The sequence below is a fragment of the Scyliorhinus torazame genome, chromosome 12, assembly GCF_047496885.1.
Source record: "Scyliorhinus torazame isolate Kashiwa2021f chromosome 12, sScyTor2.1, whole genome shotgun sequence".
NCBI lineage: Eukaryota > Metazoa > Chordata > Chondrichthyes > Carcharhiniformes > Scyliorhinidae > Scyliorhinus > Scyliorhinus torazame.
Window position 1 is genome coordinate 101056879 of NC_092718.1, and position 20468 is coordinate 101077346.

Below are 20468 nucleotides of genomic sequence, written 5' to 3' on the forward strand. Positions count from 1 at the left end.
GGTGGGTGGGAGAGGGGAGGGTGGGTGGGAGAGGGAGGGTGGGTGGGAGAGGGAGGGTGGGTGGGAGAGGGGAGGGTGGGTGGGAGAGGGAGAGGGGAGGGTGGGTGGGAGAGGGGAGAGGGGAGGGTGGGTGGGAGAGGGGGAGGGTGGGTGGGAGAGGGAGAGGGGAGGGTGGGTGGGAGAGGGAGAGGGGAGGGTGGGTGGGAGAGGGAGAGGGGAGGGTGGGTGGGAGAGGGAGAGGGGAGGGTGGGTGGGAGAGGGAGAGGGGAGGGTGGGGTGGAGAGGGAGAGGGGAGGGTGGGTGGGAGAGGGAGAGGGGAGGGTGGGTGGGAGAGGGAGAGGGGAGGGTGGGTGGGAGAGGGAGAGGGGAGGGTGGGTGGGAGAGGGAGAGGGAGGGTGGGTGGGAGAGGGAGAGGGAGGGTGGGTGGGAGAGGGAGAGGTGGGTGGGAGAGGGAGAGGGGAGGGTGGGTGGGAGAGGGAGAGGGGAGGGTGGGTGAGAGAGGGAGGTGGGTGGGAGAGGGAGAGGTGGGTGGGAGAGGGAGAGGGGAGGGTGGGGTGGGAGAGGGGAGGGTGGGTGGGTGGGAGAGGGGAGGGTGGGTGGGAGAGGGAGAGGGGAGGGTGGGTGGGAGAGGGAGAGGGGGAGGGGTGGGTGGGGAGAGGGAGAGGGGAGGGTGGGTGGGAGAGGGAGAGGGGAGGGTGGGTGGGAGAGGAGAGGGGAGGGTGGGTGGGAGAGGGAGAGGGGAGGGTGGGTGGGAGAGGGAGAGGGGAGGGTGGGTGGGAGGGAGAGGGGAGGGTGGGTGGGAGAGGGAGAGTGGGTGGGAGAGGGAGAGGGGAGGGTGGGTGGGAGAGGGAGAGGGGAGGGTGGGTGGGAGAGGGAGAGGGGAGGGTGGGTGGGAGAGGGAGAGGGGAGGGTGGGTGGGAGAGGGAGAGGGGAGGGTGGGTGGGAGAGGGAGAGGGGAGGGTGGGTGGGAGAGGGAGAGGGGAGGGTGGGTGGGAGGGAGAGGGGAGGGTGGGTGGGAGAGGGAGAGGGGAGGGTGGGTGGGAGAGGGAGAGGGGAGGGTGGGTGGGAGAGGGAGAGGGGAGGGTGGGTGGGAGAGGGAGAGGGGAGGGTGGGTGGGAGAGGGTGGAGAGGGGAGGGTGGGTGGGAGAGGGAGAGGGGAGGGTGGGTGGGAGAGGGAGAGGGGAGGGTGGGTGGGAGAGGGAGAGGGGAGGGTGGGTGGGAGAGGGAGGGGGAGGGTGGGTGGGAGAGGGAGAGGGGAGGGTGGGTGGGAGAGGGAGAGGGGAGGGTGGGTGGAGAGGGAGGGTGGGTGGAGAGGGAGGGTGGGTGGGAGAGGGAGGGTGGGTGGGAGAGGGAGAGTGGGTGGGAGAGGGAGAGGGGAGGGTGGGTGGAGAGGGAGTGGGAGAGGGGAGGGTGGGTGGGAGAGGGAGTGGGGAGGGGGGGTGGGTGGGAGAGGGGAGGGTGGGTGGGAGAGGGGAGGGTGGGTGGGGAGAGGGGAGGGTGGGTGGGAGAGGGGAGGGTGGGTGGGAGAGGGGAGGGTGGGTGGGAGAGGGGAGGGTGGGTGGGAGAGGGGAGGGTGGGTGGGAGAGGGGAGGGTGGGTGGGAGAGGGGAGGGTGGGTGGGAGAGGGGAGGGTGGGTGGGAGAGGGAGAGGGAGGGTGGGTGGGAGAGGGAGAGGGGAGGGTGGGTGGGAGAGGGAGGGGGGAGGGTGGGAGAGGGAGAGGGGAGGGTGGGTGGGGAGAGGGAGAGGGGAGGGTGGGTGAGAGAGGGAGAGGGGAGGGTGGGTGGGAGAGGGAGAGGGTGGGTGGGAGAGGGGAGTGGGAGAGGGGAGGGTGGGTGGGAGAGGGGAGGGTGGGTGGGAGAGGGGAGGGTGGGTGGGAGAGGGGAGGGTGGGTGGGAGAGGGGAGGGTGGGTGGAGAGGGGAGGGTGGGTGGGAGAGGGAGAGGGGAGGGTGGGAGAGGGAGAGGGGAGGGTGGGTGGGAGAGGGGAGGGTGGGTGGGAGAGGGGAGGGTGGGTGGGAGAGGGGAGGGTGGGTGGAGAGGGAGGGGAGGAGGGTGGGAGAGGGAGAGGGGAGGGTGGGTGGGAGAGGAGAGTGGGTGGGAGAGGGAGAGTGGGTGGGAGAGGGAGAGGTGGGTGGGAGAGGGAGAGGGGAGGGTGGGTGGAGAGAGGGAGAGGGGAGGGTGGGTGGGAGAGGGAGAGGGTGAGGGTGGGTGGGAGAGGGGAGAGGGGAGGGTGGGTGGGAGAGGGAGAGGGGAGGGTGGGTGGGAGAGGGAGAGGGTGGGTGGGTGGGAGAGGGAGAGGGTGGGTGGGAGAGGGAGAGGGTGGGTGGGAGAGGGAGAGGGTGGGTGGGAGAGGGTGGGTGGGAGAGGGAGAGGGTGGGTGGGAGAGGGAGAGGGGAGGTGAGGGAGAGGGGGAGGGTGGGTGGGAGAGGGAGAGGGGAGGGTGGGTGGGAGAGGGAGAGTGGGTGGGAGAGGGAGAGGGGAGGGTGGGTGGGAGAGGGAGAGGGAGGGTGGGTGGGAGAGGGAGAGGGGAGGGTGGGTGGGAGGAGGGGAGGGTGGGTGGGAGAGGAGAGGGCAGGGTGGGTGGGAGAGGGAGAGGGGAGGGTGGGTGGGAGAGGGAGGGTGGGTGGGGAGAGGGGAGGGTGGGTGGGAGAGGGGAGGTGGGTGGGAGAGGGAGAGGGAGGGTGGGTGGGAGAGGGAGAGGGGAGGGTGGGTGGGAGAGGGAGGGTGAGGAGGGAGGGAGAGGGAGGGTGGGTGGGAGGGAGAGGGGAGGGTGGGTGGAGAGGGAGAGGGGAGAGGGGAGGGTGGGTGGGAGAGGGAGAGGGTGGGTGGGAGAGGGGAGGGAGAGGGGAGGGTGGGTGGGAGAGGGGGGAGGGTGGGTGGGGAGAGGGGAGGGTGGGTGGGAGAGGGGAGGGTGGGTGGGAGAGGGAGGGTGGGTGGGAGAGGGAGAGGGGAGGGTGGGTGGGAGAGGGGAGGGTGGGTGGGAGAGGGGAGGGTGGGTGGGAGAGGGGAGGGTGGGTGGGAGAGGGGAGGGTGGGTGGGAGAGGGAGGGGAGGAGGGTGGGAGAGGGAGAGGGGAGGGTGGGTGGGAGAGGGAGAGTGGGTGGGAGAGGGAGAGTGGGTGGGAGAGGGAGAGTGGGTGGGAGAGGGAGAGGGGAGGGTGGGTGGGAGAGGGAGAGGGGAGGGTGGGTGGGAGGAGAGGGAGAGGGGAGGGTGGGTGGGAGAGGGGAGAGGGGAGGGTGGGTGGGAGAGGGAGAGGGGAGGGTGGGTGGGAGAGGGAGGGGAGGGTGGGTGGGAGAGGGAGAGGGTGGGTGGGAGAGGGAGAGGGTGGGTGGGAGAGGGAGAGGGTGGGTGGGAGAGGGTGGGTGGGAGAGGGAGAGGGTGGGTGGGAGAGGGAGAGGGAGAGGAGAGGAGAGGGGAGGGTGGGTGGGAGAGGGGAGGGTGGGTGGGAGAGGGAGAGTGGGGTGGGAGAGGGAGAGGGGAGGGTGGGTGGGAGAGGGAGAGGGGAGGGTGGGTGGGAGAGGGAGAGGGGAGGGTGGGGTGGGAGAGGGGAGGGTGGGTGGGAGAGGGAGAGGGGGAGGGTGGGTGGGAGAGGGAGAGGGGAGGGTGGGTGGGAGAGGGAGAGGGGAGGGTGGGTGGGAGAGGGAGAGGGGAGGGTGGGTGGGAGAGGGAGCGGGGAGGGTGGGTGGGAGAGGGAGAGGGGAGGGTGGGTGGGAGAGGGAGAGGGGAGGGTGGGTGGGAGAGGGAGAGGGGAGGGTGGGTGGGAGAGGGAGAGGGGAGGGTGGGTGGGAGGGAGGGAGAGGGGAGGGTGGGTGGGAGAGGGAGAGGGGAGGGTGGGTGGGAGAGGGAGAGGGGGAGGGTGGGTGGGAGAGGGAGAGGGGAGGGTGGGTGGGAGAGGGAGAGGGGAGGGTGGGTGGGAGAGGGAGAGGGGAGGGTGGGTGGGAGAGGGAGAGGGAGGGTGGGTGGGAGAGGGAGAGGGGAGGGTGGGTGGGAGAGGGAGAGGGGAGGGTGGGTGGGAGAGGGAGAGGGGAGGGGTGGGTGGGAGAGGGAGAGGGGAGGGTGGGTGGGAGAGGGGAGGGGAGGGTGGGTGGGAGAGGGGAGGGTGGGTGGGAGAGGGGAGATGGGAGGGTGGGTGGGAGAGGGAGAGGGGAGGGTGGGTGGGAGAGGGGAGAGGGGAGGGTGGGTGGGAGAGGGAGAGGGGAGGGTGGGTGGGAGAGGGAGAGGGGAGGGTGGGTGGGAGAGGGAGAGGGGAGGGTGGGTGGGAGAGGGAGAGGGGAGGGTGGGTGGGAGAGGGAGAGGGGAGGGTGGGTGGGAGAGGGAGAGGGGAGGTGGGTGGGAGAGGGAGGGGAGGAGGGTGGGTGGGAGAGGGAGAGTGGGTGTGGGAGAGTGAGAGGGGAGGGTGGGTGGGAGAGGGAGAGGGGAGGGTGGGTGGGAGAGGGAGAGGGGGGAGGGTGGGTGGGAGAGGGAGAGGGGGAGGGTGGGTGGGAGAGGGAGAGGGGAGGGTGGGTGGGAGAGGGAGAGGGGAGGGTGGGTGGGAGAGGGAGAGGGGAGGGTGGGTGGGAGAGGGAGAGGGGAGGGTGGGTGGGAGAGGGAGAGGGGAGGGTGGGTGGGGAGAGGGAGAGGGGAGGGTGGGTGGGAGAGGGAGAGGGGAGGGTGGGTGGGAGAGGGAGAGGGGAGGGGTGGGTGGGAGAGGGAGAGGGGAGGGTGGGTGGGAGAGGGAGAGGGGAGGGTGGGTGGGAGAGGGAGGGGAGGAGGGTGGGTGGGAGAGGGAGAGGTGGGTGGGAGAGGGTGAGGGGAGGGTGGGTGGGAGAGGGAGAGGGTGGGTGGGAGAGGAGAGGGTGGGTGGGAGAGGGAGAGGGTGGGTGGGAGAGGGAGAGGGGAGGGTGGGTGGGAGAGGGGAGGGGAGGGTGGGTGGGAGAGGGGTGGGTGGTGGGAGAGGGGTGGGTGGGAGAGGGAGAGGGGAGGGTGGGTGGGAGAGGGAGAGGGGAGGGTGGGTGGGAGAGGGAGAGTGGGTGGGAGAGGGGAGTGGGTGGGAGAGGGAGAGTGGGTGGGAGGGGAGAGTGGGTGGGAGAGGGAGAGGTGGGTGGGAGAGGGAGAGGGGAGGGTTGGGTGGGAGAGGGAGAGGGGAGGGTGGGTGGGAGAGGGGAGGGTGGGTGGGAGAGGGGAGGGTGGGTGGAGAGGGGAGGGTGGGTGGGAGAGGGGAGGGTGGGTGGGAGAGGGAGAGGGGAGGGTGGGTGGGAGAGGGAGAGGGGAGGGTGGGTGGGAGAGGGAGAGGGGGAGGGTGGGTGGGAGAGGGAGAGGGGAGGGTGGGTGGGAGAGGGGGAGGGTGGGTGGGAGAGGGGGAGGGTGGGTGGGAGGAGGGAGAGGGTGGGTGGGAGAGGGTGGGTGGGAGAGGGTGGGTGGGAGAGGGAGAGGGTGGGTGGGAGAGGGAGAGGGTGGGTGGAGAGGGAGAGGGTGGGTGGGAGAGGGAGAGGGTGGGTGGGAGAGGGAGAGGGTGGGTGGGAGAGGGAGAGGGTGGGTGGGAGAGGGAGAGGGTGGGTGGGAGAGGGAGAGGGTGGGTGGGAGAGGGAGAGGGTGGGTGGGAGAGGGAGAGGGTGGGTGGGAGAGGGAGAGGGTGGGTGGGAGAGGGAGAGGGTGGGTGGGAGAGGGGAGGGGAGGGTGGGTGGGAGAGGGGAGGGTGGGTGGGAGAGGGGAGGGGAGGGTGGGTGGGAGAGGGGAGGGGAGGGTGGGTGGGAGAGGGGAGGGGAGGGTGGGTGGGAGAGGGGAGGGGAGGGTGGGTGGGAGAGGGGAGGGGAGGGTGGGTGGGAGAGGGGAGGGTGGGTGGGAGAGGGGAGGGTGGGTGGGAGAGGGGAGGGGAGGGTGGCTGGGAGAGGGGAGGGGAGGGTGGGTGGGAGAGGGGAGGGTGGGTGGGAGAGGGGAGGGTGGGTGGGAGAGGGGAGGGTGGGTGGGAGAGGGGAGGGTGGGTGGGAGAGGGGAGGGTGGGTGGGAGAGGGGAGGGTGGGTGGGAGAGGGGAGGGTGGGTGGGAGAGGGGGAGGGTGGGTGGGAGAGGGGAGGGGAGGGTGGGTGGGAGAGGGGAGGGGGAGGGTGGGTGGGAGAGGGGAGGGGAGGGTGGGTGGGAGAGGGGAGGGGAGGGTGGGTGGGAGAGGGGAGGGGAGGGTGGGTGGGAGAGGGGAGGGGAGGGTGGGTGGGAGAGGGGAGGGGTGGGTGGGAGAGGGGAGGGTGGGTGGGAGAGGGGAGGGTGGGTGGGAGAGGGGAGGGTGGGTGGGAGAGGGGAGGGTGGGTGGGAGAGGGGAGGGTGGGTGGGAGAGGGGAGGGTGGGTGGGAGAGTGGGTGGGAGAGGGGGAGGGTGGGTGGGAGAGGGGAGGGTGGGTGGGAGAGGGGAGGGTGGGTGGGAGAGGGGAGGGTGGGTGGGAGGGAGGGGAGGGTGGGTGGGAGAGGGAGAGGGGAGGGTGGGTGGGAGAGGGAGAGGGGAGGGAGAGGGGAGGGTGGGAGGGAGAGGGGAGGGTGGGAGGGAGAGTGGGAGAGGGGAGGGTGGAGAGGGGAGGGTGGGTGGGAGAGGGGAGGGTGGGTGGGAGAGGGGAGGGTGGGTGGGAGAGGGAGAGGGGAGGGTTGGGTGGGGAGAGGGGAGAGGGGAGGGTGGGTGGGAGGGAGAGGGGGGGAGGGTGGGTGGGAGAGGGAGAGGGGAGGGTGGGTGGGAGAGGGAGAGGGGGAGGGTGGGTGGGAGAGGGAGAGGGGAGGGTGGGTGGGGAGAGGGAGAGGGGAGGGTGGGTGGGAGAGGGAGAGGGGAGGGGTGGGTGGGAGGGGAGAGGGGAGGGTGGGTGGGAGAGGGAGAGGGGAGGGTGGGTGGGAGAGGGAGAGGGGAGGGTGGGTGGGAGAGGGGAGGGTGGGTGGGAGAGGGGAGGGTGGGTGGGAGAGGGGAGGGTGGGTGGGAGAGTGGGTGGGAGAGGGGGAGGGGAGGGTGGGTGGGAGAGGGGAGGGGAGGGTGGGTGGGAGAGGGGAGGGGGAGGGTGGGTGGGAGAGGGGAGGGGGAGGGTGGGTGGGAGAGGGGAGGGGAGGGGTGGGTGGGAGAGGGGAGGGGGAGGGTGGGTGGGAGAGGGGAGGGGAGGGTGGGTGGGAGAGGGGAGGGTGGGTGGGAGAGGGTAGGGGAGGGTGGGTGGGAGAGGGTAGGGGAGGGTGGGTGGGAGAGGGGAGGGTGGGTGGGAGAGGGGGAGGGTGGGTGGGAGAGGGGAGGGGTGGGTGGGAGAGGGGAGGGGAGGGTGGGTGGGAGAGGGGAGGTGAGGGTGGGTGGGAGAGGGGAGGGGAGGGTGGGTGGGAGAGGGGAGGGGAGGGTGGGTGGGAGAGGGGAGGGGAGGGTGGGTGGGAGAGGGGAGGGGAGGGTGGGTGGGAGAGGGGAGGGGAGGGTGGGTGGGAGAGAGGGGAGGGGAGGGTGGGTGGGAGAGGGGAGGGGAGGGTGGGAGAGTGGGTGGGAGAGGGGGAGGGTGGGTGGGAGAGGGGAGGGTGGGTGGGAGAGGGGGAGGGTGGGTGGGAGAGGGGAGGGTGGGTGGGGAGAGGGGAGGGTGGGTGGGGAGGGGAGGGTGGGTGGGAGAGGGAGAGGGGAGGGTGGGTGGGAGAGGGAGAGGGGAGGGAGAGGGGGAGGGTGGGAGGGAGAGGGGAGGGTGGGAGGGAGAGTGGGAGAGGGGAGGGTGGGAGAGGGGAGGGTGGGGGGGAGAGGGGAGGGTGGGTGGGAGAGGGGAGGGTGGGTGGGAGAGGGGAGGGTGGGTGGGAGAGGGGGAGGGTGGGTGGGAGAGGGGAGGGTGGGTGGGAGAGGGGAGGGGTGGGTGGGAGAGGGGAGGGTGGGTGGGAGAGGGGAGGGTGGGTGGGAGAGGGGAGGGTGGGTGGGAGAGGGAGAGGGGAGGGTGGGTGGGAGAGGGAGAGGGGAGGGTGGGTGGCGAGGGAGAGGGGAGGGTGGGTGGCAGAGGGGAGGGGAGGGTGGGTGGCAGAGGGAGAGGGGAGGGTGGGTGGGAGAGGGGAGGGTGGGTGGGAGAGGGGAGGGTGGGTGGGAGAGGGGAGGTGGGTGGGAGAGGGGAGGGTGGGTGGGAGAGGGGAGGGTGGGTGGGAGAGGGGAGGGTGGGTGGGAGAGGGGAGGGTGGGTGGGAGAGGGGAGGGTGGGTGGGAGAGGGGAGGGTGGGTGGGAGAGGGTGGGTGGGAGAGGGAGGGTGGGTGGGGGTGGGAGAGGGAGGGTGGGTGGGGGTGGGAGAGGGAGGGTGGGTGGGAGAGGGAGGGTGGGTGGGAGAGGGGAGGGTGGGTGGGAGAGGGAGAGGGGAGGGTGGGTGGAGAGGGAGAGGGGAGGGTGGGTGGGAGAGGGAGAGGGGAGGGTGGGTGGGAGAGGGAGGGGAGGGTGGGTGGGAGAGGGAGAGGGGAGGGTGGGTGGGAGAGGGGAGGGTGGGTGGGAGAGGGGAGGGTGGGTGGGGAGAGGGGAGGGTGGGTGGGAGAGGGAGAGGGTGGGGTGGGAGAGGGAGAGGGGAGGGTGGGTGGAGAGGGGAGGGGTGGGTGGGAGAGGGGAGGGTGGGTGGGAGAGGGGAGGGTGGGTGGGAGAGGGGAGGGTGGGTGGGAGAGGGGAGGGTGGGTGGGAGAGGGGAGGGGGGGTGGGAGAGGGGAGGGAGGGTGGGAGAGGGGAGGGCGGGTGGGAGAGGGGAGGGCGGGTGGGAGAGGGGGAGGGCGGGGTGGGAGAGGGAGAGGGGAGGGGAGGGTGGGTGGGAGAGGGGAGGGTGGGTGGGAGAGGGGAGGGGAGGGTGGGTGGGAGAGGGGAGGGGAGGGTGGGTGGGAGAGGGGAGGGGAGGGTGGGTGGGAGAGGGGAGGGGAGGGTGGGTGGGAGAGGGGAGGGGAGGGTGGGTGGGAGTGGGGAGGGGAGGGTGGGTGGGAGAGGGGAGGGGAGGGTGGGTGGGAGAGGGGAGGGGAGGGTGGGTGGGAGATGGGAGGGGAGGGTGGGTGGGAGGGGAGGGGTGGGTGGGAGAGGGGAGGGTGGGTGGGAGAGGGGAGGTGGGTGGGAGAGGGGAGGGTGGGTGGGAGAGGGGAGGGTGGGTGGGAGAGGGGAGGGTGGGTGGGAGAGGGGAGGGTGGGTGGGAGAGGGGAGGGTGGGTGGGAGAGTGGGTGGGAGAGGGGAGGATGGGTGGGAGAGGGGAGGGTGGGTGGGAGAGGGGAGGGTGGGTGGGAGAGGGGAGGGTGGGTGGGAGAGGGGAGGGTGGGTGGGAGAGGGGAGGGAGGGTGGGAGAGGGGAGGGTGGGTGGGAGAGGGAGAGGGGAGGGTGGGTGGGAGAGGGGAGGGTGGGTGGGAGGAGGGGGAGGGTGGGTGGGAGAGGGAGAGGGGAGGGTGGGTGGGGAGAGGGAGAGGGGAGGGTGGGTGGGAGGGGAGAGGGGAGGGTGGGTGGGAGAGGGAGAGGGGAGGGTGGGTGGGAGAGGGAGAGGGGAGGGTGGGTGGGAGAGGGAGAGGGGAGGGTGGGTGGGAGAGGGAGAGGGGAGGGTGGGTGGGAGAGGAGAGGGGAGGGTGGGTGGGAGAGGGAGAGGGGAGGGTGGGTGGGAGAGGGAGAGGGGAGGGTGGGTGGGAGAGGGAGAGGGGAGGGTGGGTGGGAGAGGGGAGGGTGGGTGGGAGAGGGGAGGGTGGGTGGGAGAGGGGAGGGTGGGTGGGAGAGGGGAGGGTGGGTGGGAGAGTGGGTGGGAGAGGGAGCGGGAGGGTTGGGTGGGAGAGGGGAGGGGAGGGAGGGTGGGAGAGGGAGAGGGGGAGGAGGGAGGGTGGGGGGGGAGGGGGGGTGGGTGGAGAGGGGAGGGAGGGTGGGTGGGAGAGGGAGGGGAGGGTGGGTGGGAGAGGGGAGGGGAGGGTGGGTGGGAGAGGGGAGGGGAGGGTGGGTGGGAGTGGGGAGGGTGGGTGGGAGAGGGTGGGAGGGTGGGTGGGAGAGGGTAGGGGAGGGTGGGTGGGAGGGTAGGGAGGGTGGGTGGGGGAGGGAGGGGGGTGGAGAGGGGAGGGTGGGTGGGAGAGGGGAGGGTGGGTGGGAGAGGGGAGGGGAGGGTGGGTGGGAGAGGGGAGGGAGGGTGGGTGGGAGGGGAGGGGAGGGTGGGTGGGAGAGGGAGGGGAGGGTGGGTGGGAGAGGGGAGGGGAGGGTGGGTGGGAGAGGGGAGGGGAGGGTGGGTGGGAGAGGGGTGGGGAGGGTGGGTGGGAGAGGGGAGGGGAGGGTGGGTGGGAGAGGGGAGGGGAGGGTGGGTGGGAGAGGGGAGGGGTGGGTGGGAGAGGGAGGGTGGGTGGAGAGGGGAGGGTGGGTGGGAGAGTGGAGGGTGGGTGGGGAGAGGGGAGGGTGGGGGAGAGTGGGTGGGAGAGGGGAGGGTGGGTGGGAGAGGGGAGGGTGGGTGGGAGAGGGGAGGGTGGGTGGGAGAGGGGAGGGTGGGTGGGAGGGAGGTGGGGTGGGAGAGGGGGAGGGTGGGGTGGGAGAGGGAGGAGGGGAGGGTGGGTGGGAGAGGGAGAGGGGAGGAGAGGGGGGTGGGAGGGAGAGGGGAGGGTGGGAGGGAGAGTGGGAGAGGGGAGGGTGGGTGGGAGAGGGGAGGGTGGGTGGGAGAGGGGAGGGTGGGTGGGAGAGGGGAGGGTGGGTGGGAGAGGGGAGGGTGGGTGGGAGAGGGGAGGGTGGGTGGGAGAGGGGAGGGTGGGTGGGAGAGGGGAGGGTGGGTGGGAGAGGGGAGGGTGGGTGGGAGAGGGGAGGGTGGGTGGGAGAGGGAGAGGGGAGGGTGGGTGGCAGAGGGAGAGGGCGGGTGGGTGGCAGAGGGAGAGGGGAGGGTGGGTGGCAGAGGGAGGGGAGGGTGGGTGGGAGAGGGGAGGGTGGGTGGGAGAGGGGAGGGTGGGTGGAGAGGGGAGGGTGGGTGGGAGAGGGGAGGGTGGGTGGAGAGGGGAGGGTGGGTGGGAGAGGGTGGGTGGGAGAGGGTGGGTGGGAGAGGGAGGGTGGGTGGGGGTGGGAGAGGGAGGGTGGGTGGGGGTGGGAGAGGGAGGGTGGGTGGGGGTGGGAGAGGGAGGGTGGGTGGGAGAGGGGAGGGTGGGTGGGAGAGGGGGAGGGTGGGTGGGAGAGGGGAGGGTGGGTGGGGAGAGGGGAGGGTGGGTGGGAGAGGGGAGGGTGGGTGGGAGAGGGGAGGGTGGGTGGGAGAGGGGAGGGTGGGTGGGAGAGGGGAGGGAGGGTGGGAGAGGGGAGGGCGGGTGGGAGAGGGGAGGGCGGGTGGAGAGGGGAGGGCGGGGTGGGAGAGGGGGAGGGCGGGGTGGGAGAGGGGAGGGCGGGTGGGAGAGGGAGAGGGAGGAGGGGAGGGTGGGTGGGAGAGGGGAGGGTGGGTGGGAGAGGGGAGGGTGGTGGGTGGGGAGGGGAGGGAGGGTGGGTGGGAGAGGGGAGGGGAGGGTGGGTGGGAGAGGGGAGGGGAGGGTGGGTGGGAGAGGGGAGGGGAGGGTGGGTGGGAGAGGGGAGGGGAGGGTGGGTGGGAGAGGGGAGGGGAGGGTGGGTGGGAGATGGGAGGGGGAGGGTGGGTGGGAGAGGGGAGGGGTGGGTGGGAGAGGGGAGGGTGGGTGGGAGAGGGGAGGGTGGGTGGGAGAGGGAGGGTGGGTGGGAGAGGGGAGGGTGGGTGGGAGAGGGGAGGGGGTGGGTGGGAGAGTGGGTGGGAGAGGGGAGGATGGGTGGGAGAGGGGAGGGTGGGTGGGAGAGGGGAGGGTGGGTGGGAGAGGGGAGGGTGGGTGGGAGAGGGGAGGGTGGGTGGGAGAGGGGAGGGAGGGTGGGAGAGGGTGAGGGCGGGGTGGGAGAGGGGGAGGGCGGGTGGGAGGGAGGGGAGGGCGGGTGGGAGAGGGGAGGGCGGGTGGGAGAGGGAGAGGGGAGGGGGAGGGTGAGAGGGAGAGGGGAGGGGAGGGTGGGTGGGAGAGGGGAGGGTGGGTGGGAGAGGGGAGGGGAGGGTGGGTGGGAGAGGGGAGGGGAGGGTGGGTGGGAGAGGGGAGGGGAGGGTGGGTGGGAGAGGGGAGGGGAGGGTGGGTGGGAGAGGGGAGGGGAGGGTGGGTGGGAGAGGGGAGGGGAGGGTGGGTGGGAGATGGGAGGGGAGGGTGGGTGGGAGAGGGGAGGGGTGGGTGGGAGAGGGGAGGGTGGGTGGGAGAGGGGAGGGTGGGTGGGAGAGGGGAGGGTGGGTGGGAGAGGGGAGGGTGGGTGGGAGAGGGGAGGGTGGGTGGGAGAGGGGAGGGTGGGTGGGGAGAGTGGGTGGGAGAGGGGAGGGTGGGTGGGAGAGGGGAGGGTGGGTGGGAGAGGGGAGGGTGGGTGGGAGAGGGGAGGGTGGGTGGGAGAGGGGAGGGTGGGTGGGAGAGGGAGAGGGGAGGGTGGGTGGGAGAGGGAGAGGGGAGGGAGAGGGGAGGGTGGGTGGGAGAGGGGAGGGTGGGTGGGAGAGGGGAGGGTGGGTGGGAGAGGGGAGGGTGGGTGGGAGAGGGGAGGGTGGGTGGGAGAGGGGAGGGTGGGTGGGAGAGGGAGAGGGGGAGGGTGGGTGGGAGAGGGAGAGGGGAGGGTGGGTGGCAGAGGGAGAGGGGAGGGTGGGTGGCAGAGGGAGAGGGGAGGGTGGGTGGCAGAGGGAGAGGGGAGGGTGGGTGGCAGAGGGAGAGGGGAGGGTGGGTGGGAGAGGGGAGGGTGGGTGGGAGAGGGGAGGGTGGGTGGGAGAGGGGAGGGTGGGTGGGAGAGGGGAGGGTGGGTGGGAGAGGGGAGGGTGGGTGGGAGAGGGTGGGGTGGGAGAGGGAGGGTGGGTGGGGGTGGGAGAGGGAGGGTGGGTGGGGGTGGGAGAGGGGAGGGTGGGTGGGAGAGGGAGAGGGGAGGGTGGGGTGGAGAGGGAGAGGGGAGGGTGGGTGGGAGAGGGAGAGGGAGGGTGGGTGGGAGAGGGAGAGGGGAGGGTGGGTGGGAGAGGGAGAGGGAGGGTGGGTGGGAGAGGGAGAGGGGAGGGTGGGTGGGAGAGGGGAGGGTGGGTGGGAGAGGGGAGGGTGGGTGGGAGAGGGGAGGGTGGGTGGGAGAGGGGAGGGTGGGTGGGAGAGGGGAGGGTGGGGTGGGAGAGGGAGAGGGTGGGTGGAGAGGGGAGGGTGGGTGGGAGAGGGGAGGGTGGGTGGGAGAGGGGAGGGTGGGTGGGAGAGGGGAGGGTGGGTGGGAGAGGGGAGGGTGGGTGGGAGAGGGGAGGGCGGGTGGAGAGGGGGAGGGCGGGGTGGGAGAGGGGAGGGAGGGTGGGAGAGGGGAGGGCGGGTGGGAGAGGGGAGGGCGGGTGGGAGAGGGGAGGGCGGGTGGGAGAGGGGAGGGCGGGTGGGAGAGGGAGAGGGGAGGGTGGGTGGGAGAGGGGAGGGTGGGTGGGAGAGGGAGGGGAGGGTGGGTGGGAGAGGAGAGGGGAGGGTGGGTGGGAGAGGGAGAGGGGAGGGGTGGGTGGGAGAGGGAGAGGGGTGGGTGGGAGAGGGAGAGGGGAGGGTGGGTGGGAGAGGGAGAGGGGAGGTGGGTGGGAGAGGGAGAGGGGAGGGTGGGTGGGAGAGGGGAGGGTGGGTGGGAGAGGAGAGGGGAGGGTGGGTGGGAGAGGGGAGGGTGGGTGGGAGAGGGAGAGGGGAGGGTGGGTGGGAGAGGGAGAGGGGAGGGTGGGTGGGAGAGGGAGAGGGGAGGGTGGGTGGGAGAGGGAGAGGGGAGGGTGGGTGGGAGAGGGAGAGGGGAGGGTGGGTGGGAGAGGGAGAGGGGAGGGTGGGTGGGAGAGGGAGAGGAGGGAGGGTGGGTGGGAGAGGGAGAGGGGAGGGTGGGTGGGAGAGGGAGAGGGGAGGGTGGGTGGAGAGAGGGGAGGGTGGGTGGGAAGGGTGGGTGGGAGAGGGGAGGGTGGGTGGGAGAGGGGAGGGTGGGTGGGAGAGGGGAGGGTGGGTGGGAGAGGGAGAGGGGAGGGGTGGGTGGGAGAGGGAGAGGGGAGGGTGGGTGGGAGAGGGAGAGGGGAGGGTGGGTGGGAGAGGGAGAGGGGAGGGTGGGTGGGAGAGGAGAGGGGAGGGTGGGTGGGAGAGGAGGAGGGGAGGGTGGGTGGGAGAGGGAGAGGGGAGGGTGGGTGGGAGAGGGAGAGGGGAGGGTGGGTGGGAGAGGGAGAGGGGAGGGTGGGTGGGGAGAGGGAGAGGGGAGGGGTGGGTGGGAGAGGGAGAGCGGGAGGGTGGGTGGGAGAGGGAGAGGGGAGGGTGGGTGGGAGAGGGAGAGGGGAGGGGTTGGGTGGGAGAGGGAGAGTGGGTGGGAGAGGGAGAGGGGAGGGTGGGTGGGAGAGGGAGAGGGGAGGGTCGGGTGGGAGAGGGAGAGGGGAGGCGTGGGAGAGAGAGGGAAAGGGGAGGGTGGGTGGGAGAGGGGAGGGTGGGTGGGAGAGGGGAGGGTGGGTGGGAGGGTGCTTTTGCAGGAGGATCCGCGAGGCATGCTCACCTTGCTGGCCTGCTGTTGGGCTCCGTTCTGCAGTGGAATCGACGGCGTTGCCATGTGAGCCTGGCCGGCAGCAGTGGTGGCCACAGCTCCCAGAGTCACCTGCGGCGCCGGCACAGCGACCAGCATCTTCCCTTGCACCTGGCCGGTGGCCGGATGCAGGCCTGACGGTTGAACCAAATGCGAGGCATTGATGGGTGAGTGTGCAGGCACCGGAGACATGGACTGAACTGTACAGAGAGCGAGAGAGAAAATCAGAACACAAAAAGGACACACAGGCCACATGATCATGCCTGGTCATCTATCTCAACTCCACTTTATTGCCCCACATCCTTATCCATCAATTCCCTTAAGAGTTTCAAAATCCATCAATCTCAGTCTGGAATAATCCCAACACCTAAGCATCGACGGCGCTCTGGAATACTGAACTCCAAAGTTTCACAACCCTTGGAGGGAAGAAATCGCTCATCTCATTCCAAAATGGCCGACCACTGACTTGAGTCTGTGCGACCTCCCCGTCTCCCACACCAAAGTAGTTCTAGACTCGACAGCCAAGGGAAGGAAATAGTATCTCGGCCTCTAAAAACACCTTCCAGCATTTTCTGTGCTTCTATGAGACAGAAAGCGGCGTAAGAGGACGTTTGAGCAATAAAGCCAACTTGAGCTCCTGACCCCGGTTAAACATCAAGACCCCCACATCTGCCACTGGCCTTCAGAGTCCACCACGTTGAGTTAATATGTGAAACGTGTGCGTTTGGAAGGTTGGGGGGGGCGCAATTTGGTTCAATGCCAATTGGGGCTAGGCAGAGGCGGAGGGATTGTGGGGTTGGGGGTGGAAAAAGAGTAGATCAGGCTGCTCACCAAGATGGTTTGGTCACAGATGTAAAGCATCTCTGGCTGGGCACAGAGGGGATACGCCACCCTCCCGCATCAATGAACACCCAAGTTGTAAAATGGCCATGTCTCTCTTTCTTCCTCCATCTCACCCCTCCTTCTGTCTCATCTCCTGTGACCCCAACTTTTCCCCACCGACATCCCTCGCTCTCCGCCCCTTTCATCCATCTAACATTCCTCCCCCACATGGCCCCCCCATCCTCACCGAGTACTCCTTACCTTTCTGCACAATGCCAGGGTTGATCATTGGCGTGGGCTGGATGATGGGGATGCCCTGAGGGGCGGCGGCGGCGGTAGCAGCGAGGACCTTGCCATTGGGAGGCGGCAGGGTGAAGTGGATGCTGGTGGTGCCGGCGGGGGGTGGCGGTTTGCCAGCCGGCGAGAGCTGTATCTGCTGCGGCAGGGTGGGCAGGATGTACTGGAGCTGGGTGATGGTGCCGGGCTTCAGCTGCTGTGATTGGATGATGCCGAGGGGCAGTGTGCCATTCTGGCTGCCCGCTGCGGGTGCCTGAGCGATGAACTGGAGGGAGGGTTGCTGGGGCAGCATCAGGCTGGGGGGGGCGGTGACAGAGGGGCAGGAGGAGGAGGAAAGCGTGGTGCCCCCGGCCGGCTGGCAGCTGGGCGAGCTCATCACCAGGTTGGTCATGAGCGCCCCCGATGGGACGGGTTTGGCCAAGGAACTGAAGTTCACCAGGTGAGGGGAGGCTTTCTTCTCCGCCTGCCCCTGGGTGTAGAGCACGCCAATGCCCAGGGGGGAGCAGGCCACCCGCCCGCAACTGCCGCTCGACACAGCCTGCCCAGCTAACTCGGCCTGGCCGAGGCTGGCGGCAGGGTGAGGTCGCTGGGCACTGGCGGGCAGGGGCGTGCTGCTGACTGGCCGCAACACGTTGGTGACGGAGGTGGGAGCGGCGCGGGTGAAGCCTCCGTCACCAGCTGCTGGCGGGGGGCTGACCAGAACGGTGCCACCGGGGGCCTTAAGGCAGCGAGCGCTGCCGGACACACTGACAGGCGCTACCCTCTCTGTCGCGGCGTCACCCAGGGGCTGATGGCCAGGTGGCAGATTGAGGGGGGAGATGACTGACTGGCTGGTGTAGAGGCGGCCACCTCCTACCCCCGCCCCCTCTGGCTTTTTCCGCTTCCTGTCGTACGGCGGACTGGGTTCCATCACCGTGAAGCGAACGTCCCCCCGTCTGGCCACAGGCGCTGCCGCCGTCTGCGGCTCCGACCGGAGCTTGTGCTCGGAGTCTGCTCTGAAGGCGCCAAGGACCATGGTCTGGAAAGGCCCATAACCCCGCGCCGACTGGGGGTCTGCACCCTGGGCCCCACCCTCGCCGCAGCCAACAGCCTCCATCCGGATGGGCAGCGCTCGGTCCCGGAGAACTTCGACTGGCGTCCGACAAGGTGTGTAACTCCCAGATTGCGACGATTGGATCACTGGAGCAAACATCTTCGGGTTGGGGGAGGGGGAAAGGAGGAAAAAAAAAGACAAGAAAAATGAATGTTTCGGCACTCAATGTCAGCCCTCGGGGATCGTTCGGAGAAACTGGCTCCTCCGTATTATTGTCTAAACAGTTATGACTCGGGTGGGTTTCTCCGCCACCGAGACCCCGACCCCAGGTTTGAAGAGTTCAAAGACACTGGGTCACATTGGCGCTCCGTTCACCAAAGCTCATCCAAGTCGCCAACTCAACTAGTCTCTGGATGACTCAGAGGGGCTGAAAGGCCTTCTCCTCTGCAATACTAATGTCTTATTTGATGGCCAGTGCCAGAAAGGATATTTTGGGTCGGTTACTGGTGGTCGATCGTCATTGCCAAACGTGGAGCGATGCAATGCTTAGGGCGCAGAGCTGGAGGAATGTGGAGATCTTGGGAGGGTTTGGAGCAGATCAGAGGGTGGCTCAAGAATAGCTTTAGCAGTTCAGATGTATAAACTCACTCGCCACTGTGGGAGCTGAGCTGTTAATTAGCTAACTGGTTTAATCTGGTTCCTGTCTTCAGTGCATCCAAGGTAAATAGAATACAGCAAGGAACTGAGCCCAAGCTTGGAGTCTGGTAAGTGGAGGAGTTCTTGGTGTAAAGGTTAATAAAGTATATGAAAAGCACCATAAATAAGTACGCATTTTAATAAAGTAATTCTTTATAGCATGTTAAGGGTGGCGGGGCAGGTGATGAGTCAAGGCTGCAGTACGTGGGAACTCCTGGATAACTTTGTGATCCAAGGCAAATACGTCTGAAGTATTTGCAGCTTGAAAACCTTTAGCTCCGAGTCATTGAGGTGGAGGCTGAGCTGTGGACACAGCGATACATCAAGGAGGGACAGAGTTACCTGGGTGCTTTGTTTCAGGAGGCGGTCACACCCTTTAGGACAGGGTCTTTTGCTTTGGAAAGTGATCAGGGACAGGAAGGTGTGACTGCAGCTGAGGCAGGTATGTCAGCCTCTGCAATTGTCCAACTGGTTTGAGGTTCTTTCAGCTAGTCGGATTGAGAGTGGGAGCTGCAGGGTGGATGATCTGACTGACTAACACACAGTGGTACAGGAAGCCATTCAAGTAGGGAGTGGAGGGGCACATAAGAATGTAGTGGTAGTAAAGGACAGTATAGTGAGAGGGAATCAACACTGTTCTCTGTAGCAAGGTGTAGCAGTCCAGACGGCTGTGTTGCCTGCCCGGTCCGGGCCAGGGTTCAGACAGTTGCTCCAGGCTGGAGTGCAACTTGCAATGGGGGGGAATCAAATTTACGAAGATGTGGGACCCCAAGGAGTAGAAACAAAGCAAGAGAGAAAGATATTAATGTGGGAATTGATAAACAGACCATGACAGGAAGGAACAGAGAATACAAAAAAGTAAATCAGCAGGTAAGGATAGATGGTACAAAAATAATACAAGGACAAAACTGAAGGCTCTGTCTGAATGCACATAGCATTCAAAACAAAACAGACGAACCAGTAGCGCAAATCAAAATGAATAAATATGATCTGATAGCTATCACAGTCATGTCTAGAGGGTGACATAAATTGACATCAGAATACTGAAGGATAGGTAATATTTAGGAAGGAGAGGAAATGAAGAACATGTGGAGGGGTGGCACTCTGAGTTAATGATGATTTTAATACATTATAGAGCGACACCTCAAGTTGAGGAAACCAGGATGCAGAAGCAGTTTGGATTGGGATGAGAAATGATAAAGCCAACAAGTCACTTGTGGGAATGGTGTACAGGCTCCCTAATTGTAACTACACGATAGAACAGAGTATAAAAGTAGAATCCCCACAGTGCAGGAGACCATTCGGCCCATCAAATCTGCACCGCTCCCTGCCCCCCCCCCCCCCGAAAGAACACCCTACCCAGGAACCATTCCCCCCTGCCCTATCCACATGAACTCAGTAACCTCACCTAACCTTTGGACACGAAGGGACAATTGAGAATGGGCCAATCCATTCAACCCGCACATCTTTGGAATGTGGGAGGAAACCGGAGGACCTGGAGGAAACCCTCGCAGACATGGGCAGAACGTGTAAACTCCACACCATCACCCAAGGTCGGAATCGAACCCAATCCCTGGCACTGTCAGGCAGCAGTGCTAACCACAGCCACTCATGATGTGGACGCCCAAGACCATGCCGCTCCCATGAGAGTTTGTCAGAAAGGTACAGCAATAATCATGGAGGGTTTTAAACAACATAAAGACTAGAAAAATCATATAGGTAAATGCAGCGTAGATGAGGAGTTCATAGAATGTTTCGACAGTTTCTTAGATCAGCACGTCCTGAAGCCAACCAGACAGCAGGCTATAACACACCTGGTATGGTGCAATGAGAACGGGACGAGGTCCTACAAGCTGAATTTAGGGAGCTAGGAGTTAAACTAAAAAGTAGGACCTCAAAGGTAGTAATCTCAGGATTTCTACCAGTGCCACGAGCTAGTCAGAGTAGGAATGTCAGGATAGAGAGGATGAATACGTGGCTCGAGAGATGGTGCAAGAGGGAGGGATTCACATTCCTGGGACATTGGAACCGATTCTGGGGGAGGTGGGACCAGTACAAACCGGACGGTCTGCACCTGGGCAGGACTGGAACCGATGTCCTAGGGGGGGTGTTTGCTAGAGCTGTTGGGGAGAGTTTAAACTAATGTGGCAGGGGGATGGGAACCGATGCAGGAAGTTGGAAGGTAGTAAAACAGGGACAGAAATAAAAGGCAGTAAGGGGGAAAGTGTAAGGCAGAGAAGCCATAGTCAAAAATCAAAAAGGGCGACAGTACAAGGTACAGTGACTGAGGGGAGCTCAGTGACTAGGACCAGGAATACTAAAATAAATAAAACAGGAAGTGAAAACATTAATGGTAAGCGACGCGGCAGGTTGTTACAGGAAGATATGGGTTCAACGACAAGGAAAATTAGGAGAAAGGTTAAGAGGAAATATAACTTAGGAGAGGTTACTGATCGAGGTGTTAAGATTAAGAACAGAGGTAAAAAAGCCAACATAAGTGTACTTTACCTAAATGCTCGTAGTATTCGGAATAAGGTAAATGAGTTGATGGCGCAAATCATCGTGAATGATTATTATTTAGTGGCCATTACTGAAACATGGTTAAAGGATGGTCACGACTGGGAGTTAAATATCCGAGGGTATCAAACTTTTCAGAAGGACAGAGTGGATGGTAAGGGAGGTGATGTAGCTCTGTTATTTAAGGATGACATCCGGGCAACAGTAAGGGATGACATCGGTGCTATGGAGGATAAGGTTGAATCCATTTGGGTGGAAATCAGGAATAGTAAGGCGAAAAAGTCACTGATAGGAGTAATCTATAGGCCACCAAATAGTAACATTATGGTGGGGCAGGCAATAAACAAAGAAATAACAGATGTATGTAGAAATGGTACAGCAGTTATCATGGGGGATTTTAATCTACATGTTGATTGGTTTAACCAGGTCGGTCAAGGCAGCCTTGAGGAGGAGTTTATAGAATGTATCCGCGATACTTTCCTCGAACAGTATGTAATGGAACCTACGAGGGAACAAGCGATCCTAGATCTGGTCCTGTGTAATGAGACAGGATTGATTCAGGATCTCATAGTTAGGGATCCTCTCGGAAGGAGCGATCACAATATGGTGGAATTTAAAATACAGATGGAGGGTGAGAAGGTAAAATCAAG

The 20468-nt window shown here is 66.6% G+C and overlaps 1 protein-coding gene across 1 annotated transcript in view; it reads right to left on the reverse strand.

The window, feature by feature from the left end:
- Positions 1 to 20468, reverse strand: part of LOC140387096 (protein capicua homolog) — a 509424-nt gene that overhangs the window by 52444 nt on the left and 436512 nt on the right. Inside the window, 2 exon segments of the mRNA XM_072470105.1 lie at positions 14427 to 14653; positions 15537 to 16764. Coding sequence (XP_072326206.1) covers positions 14427 to 14653; positions 15537 to 16764 — 1455 coding nt within the window.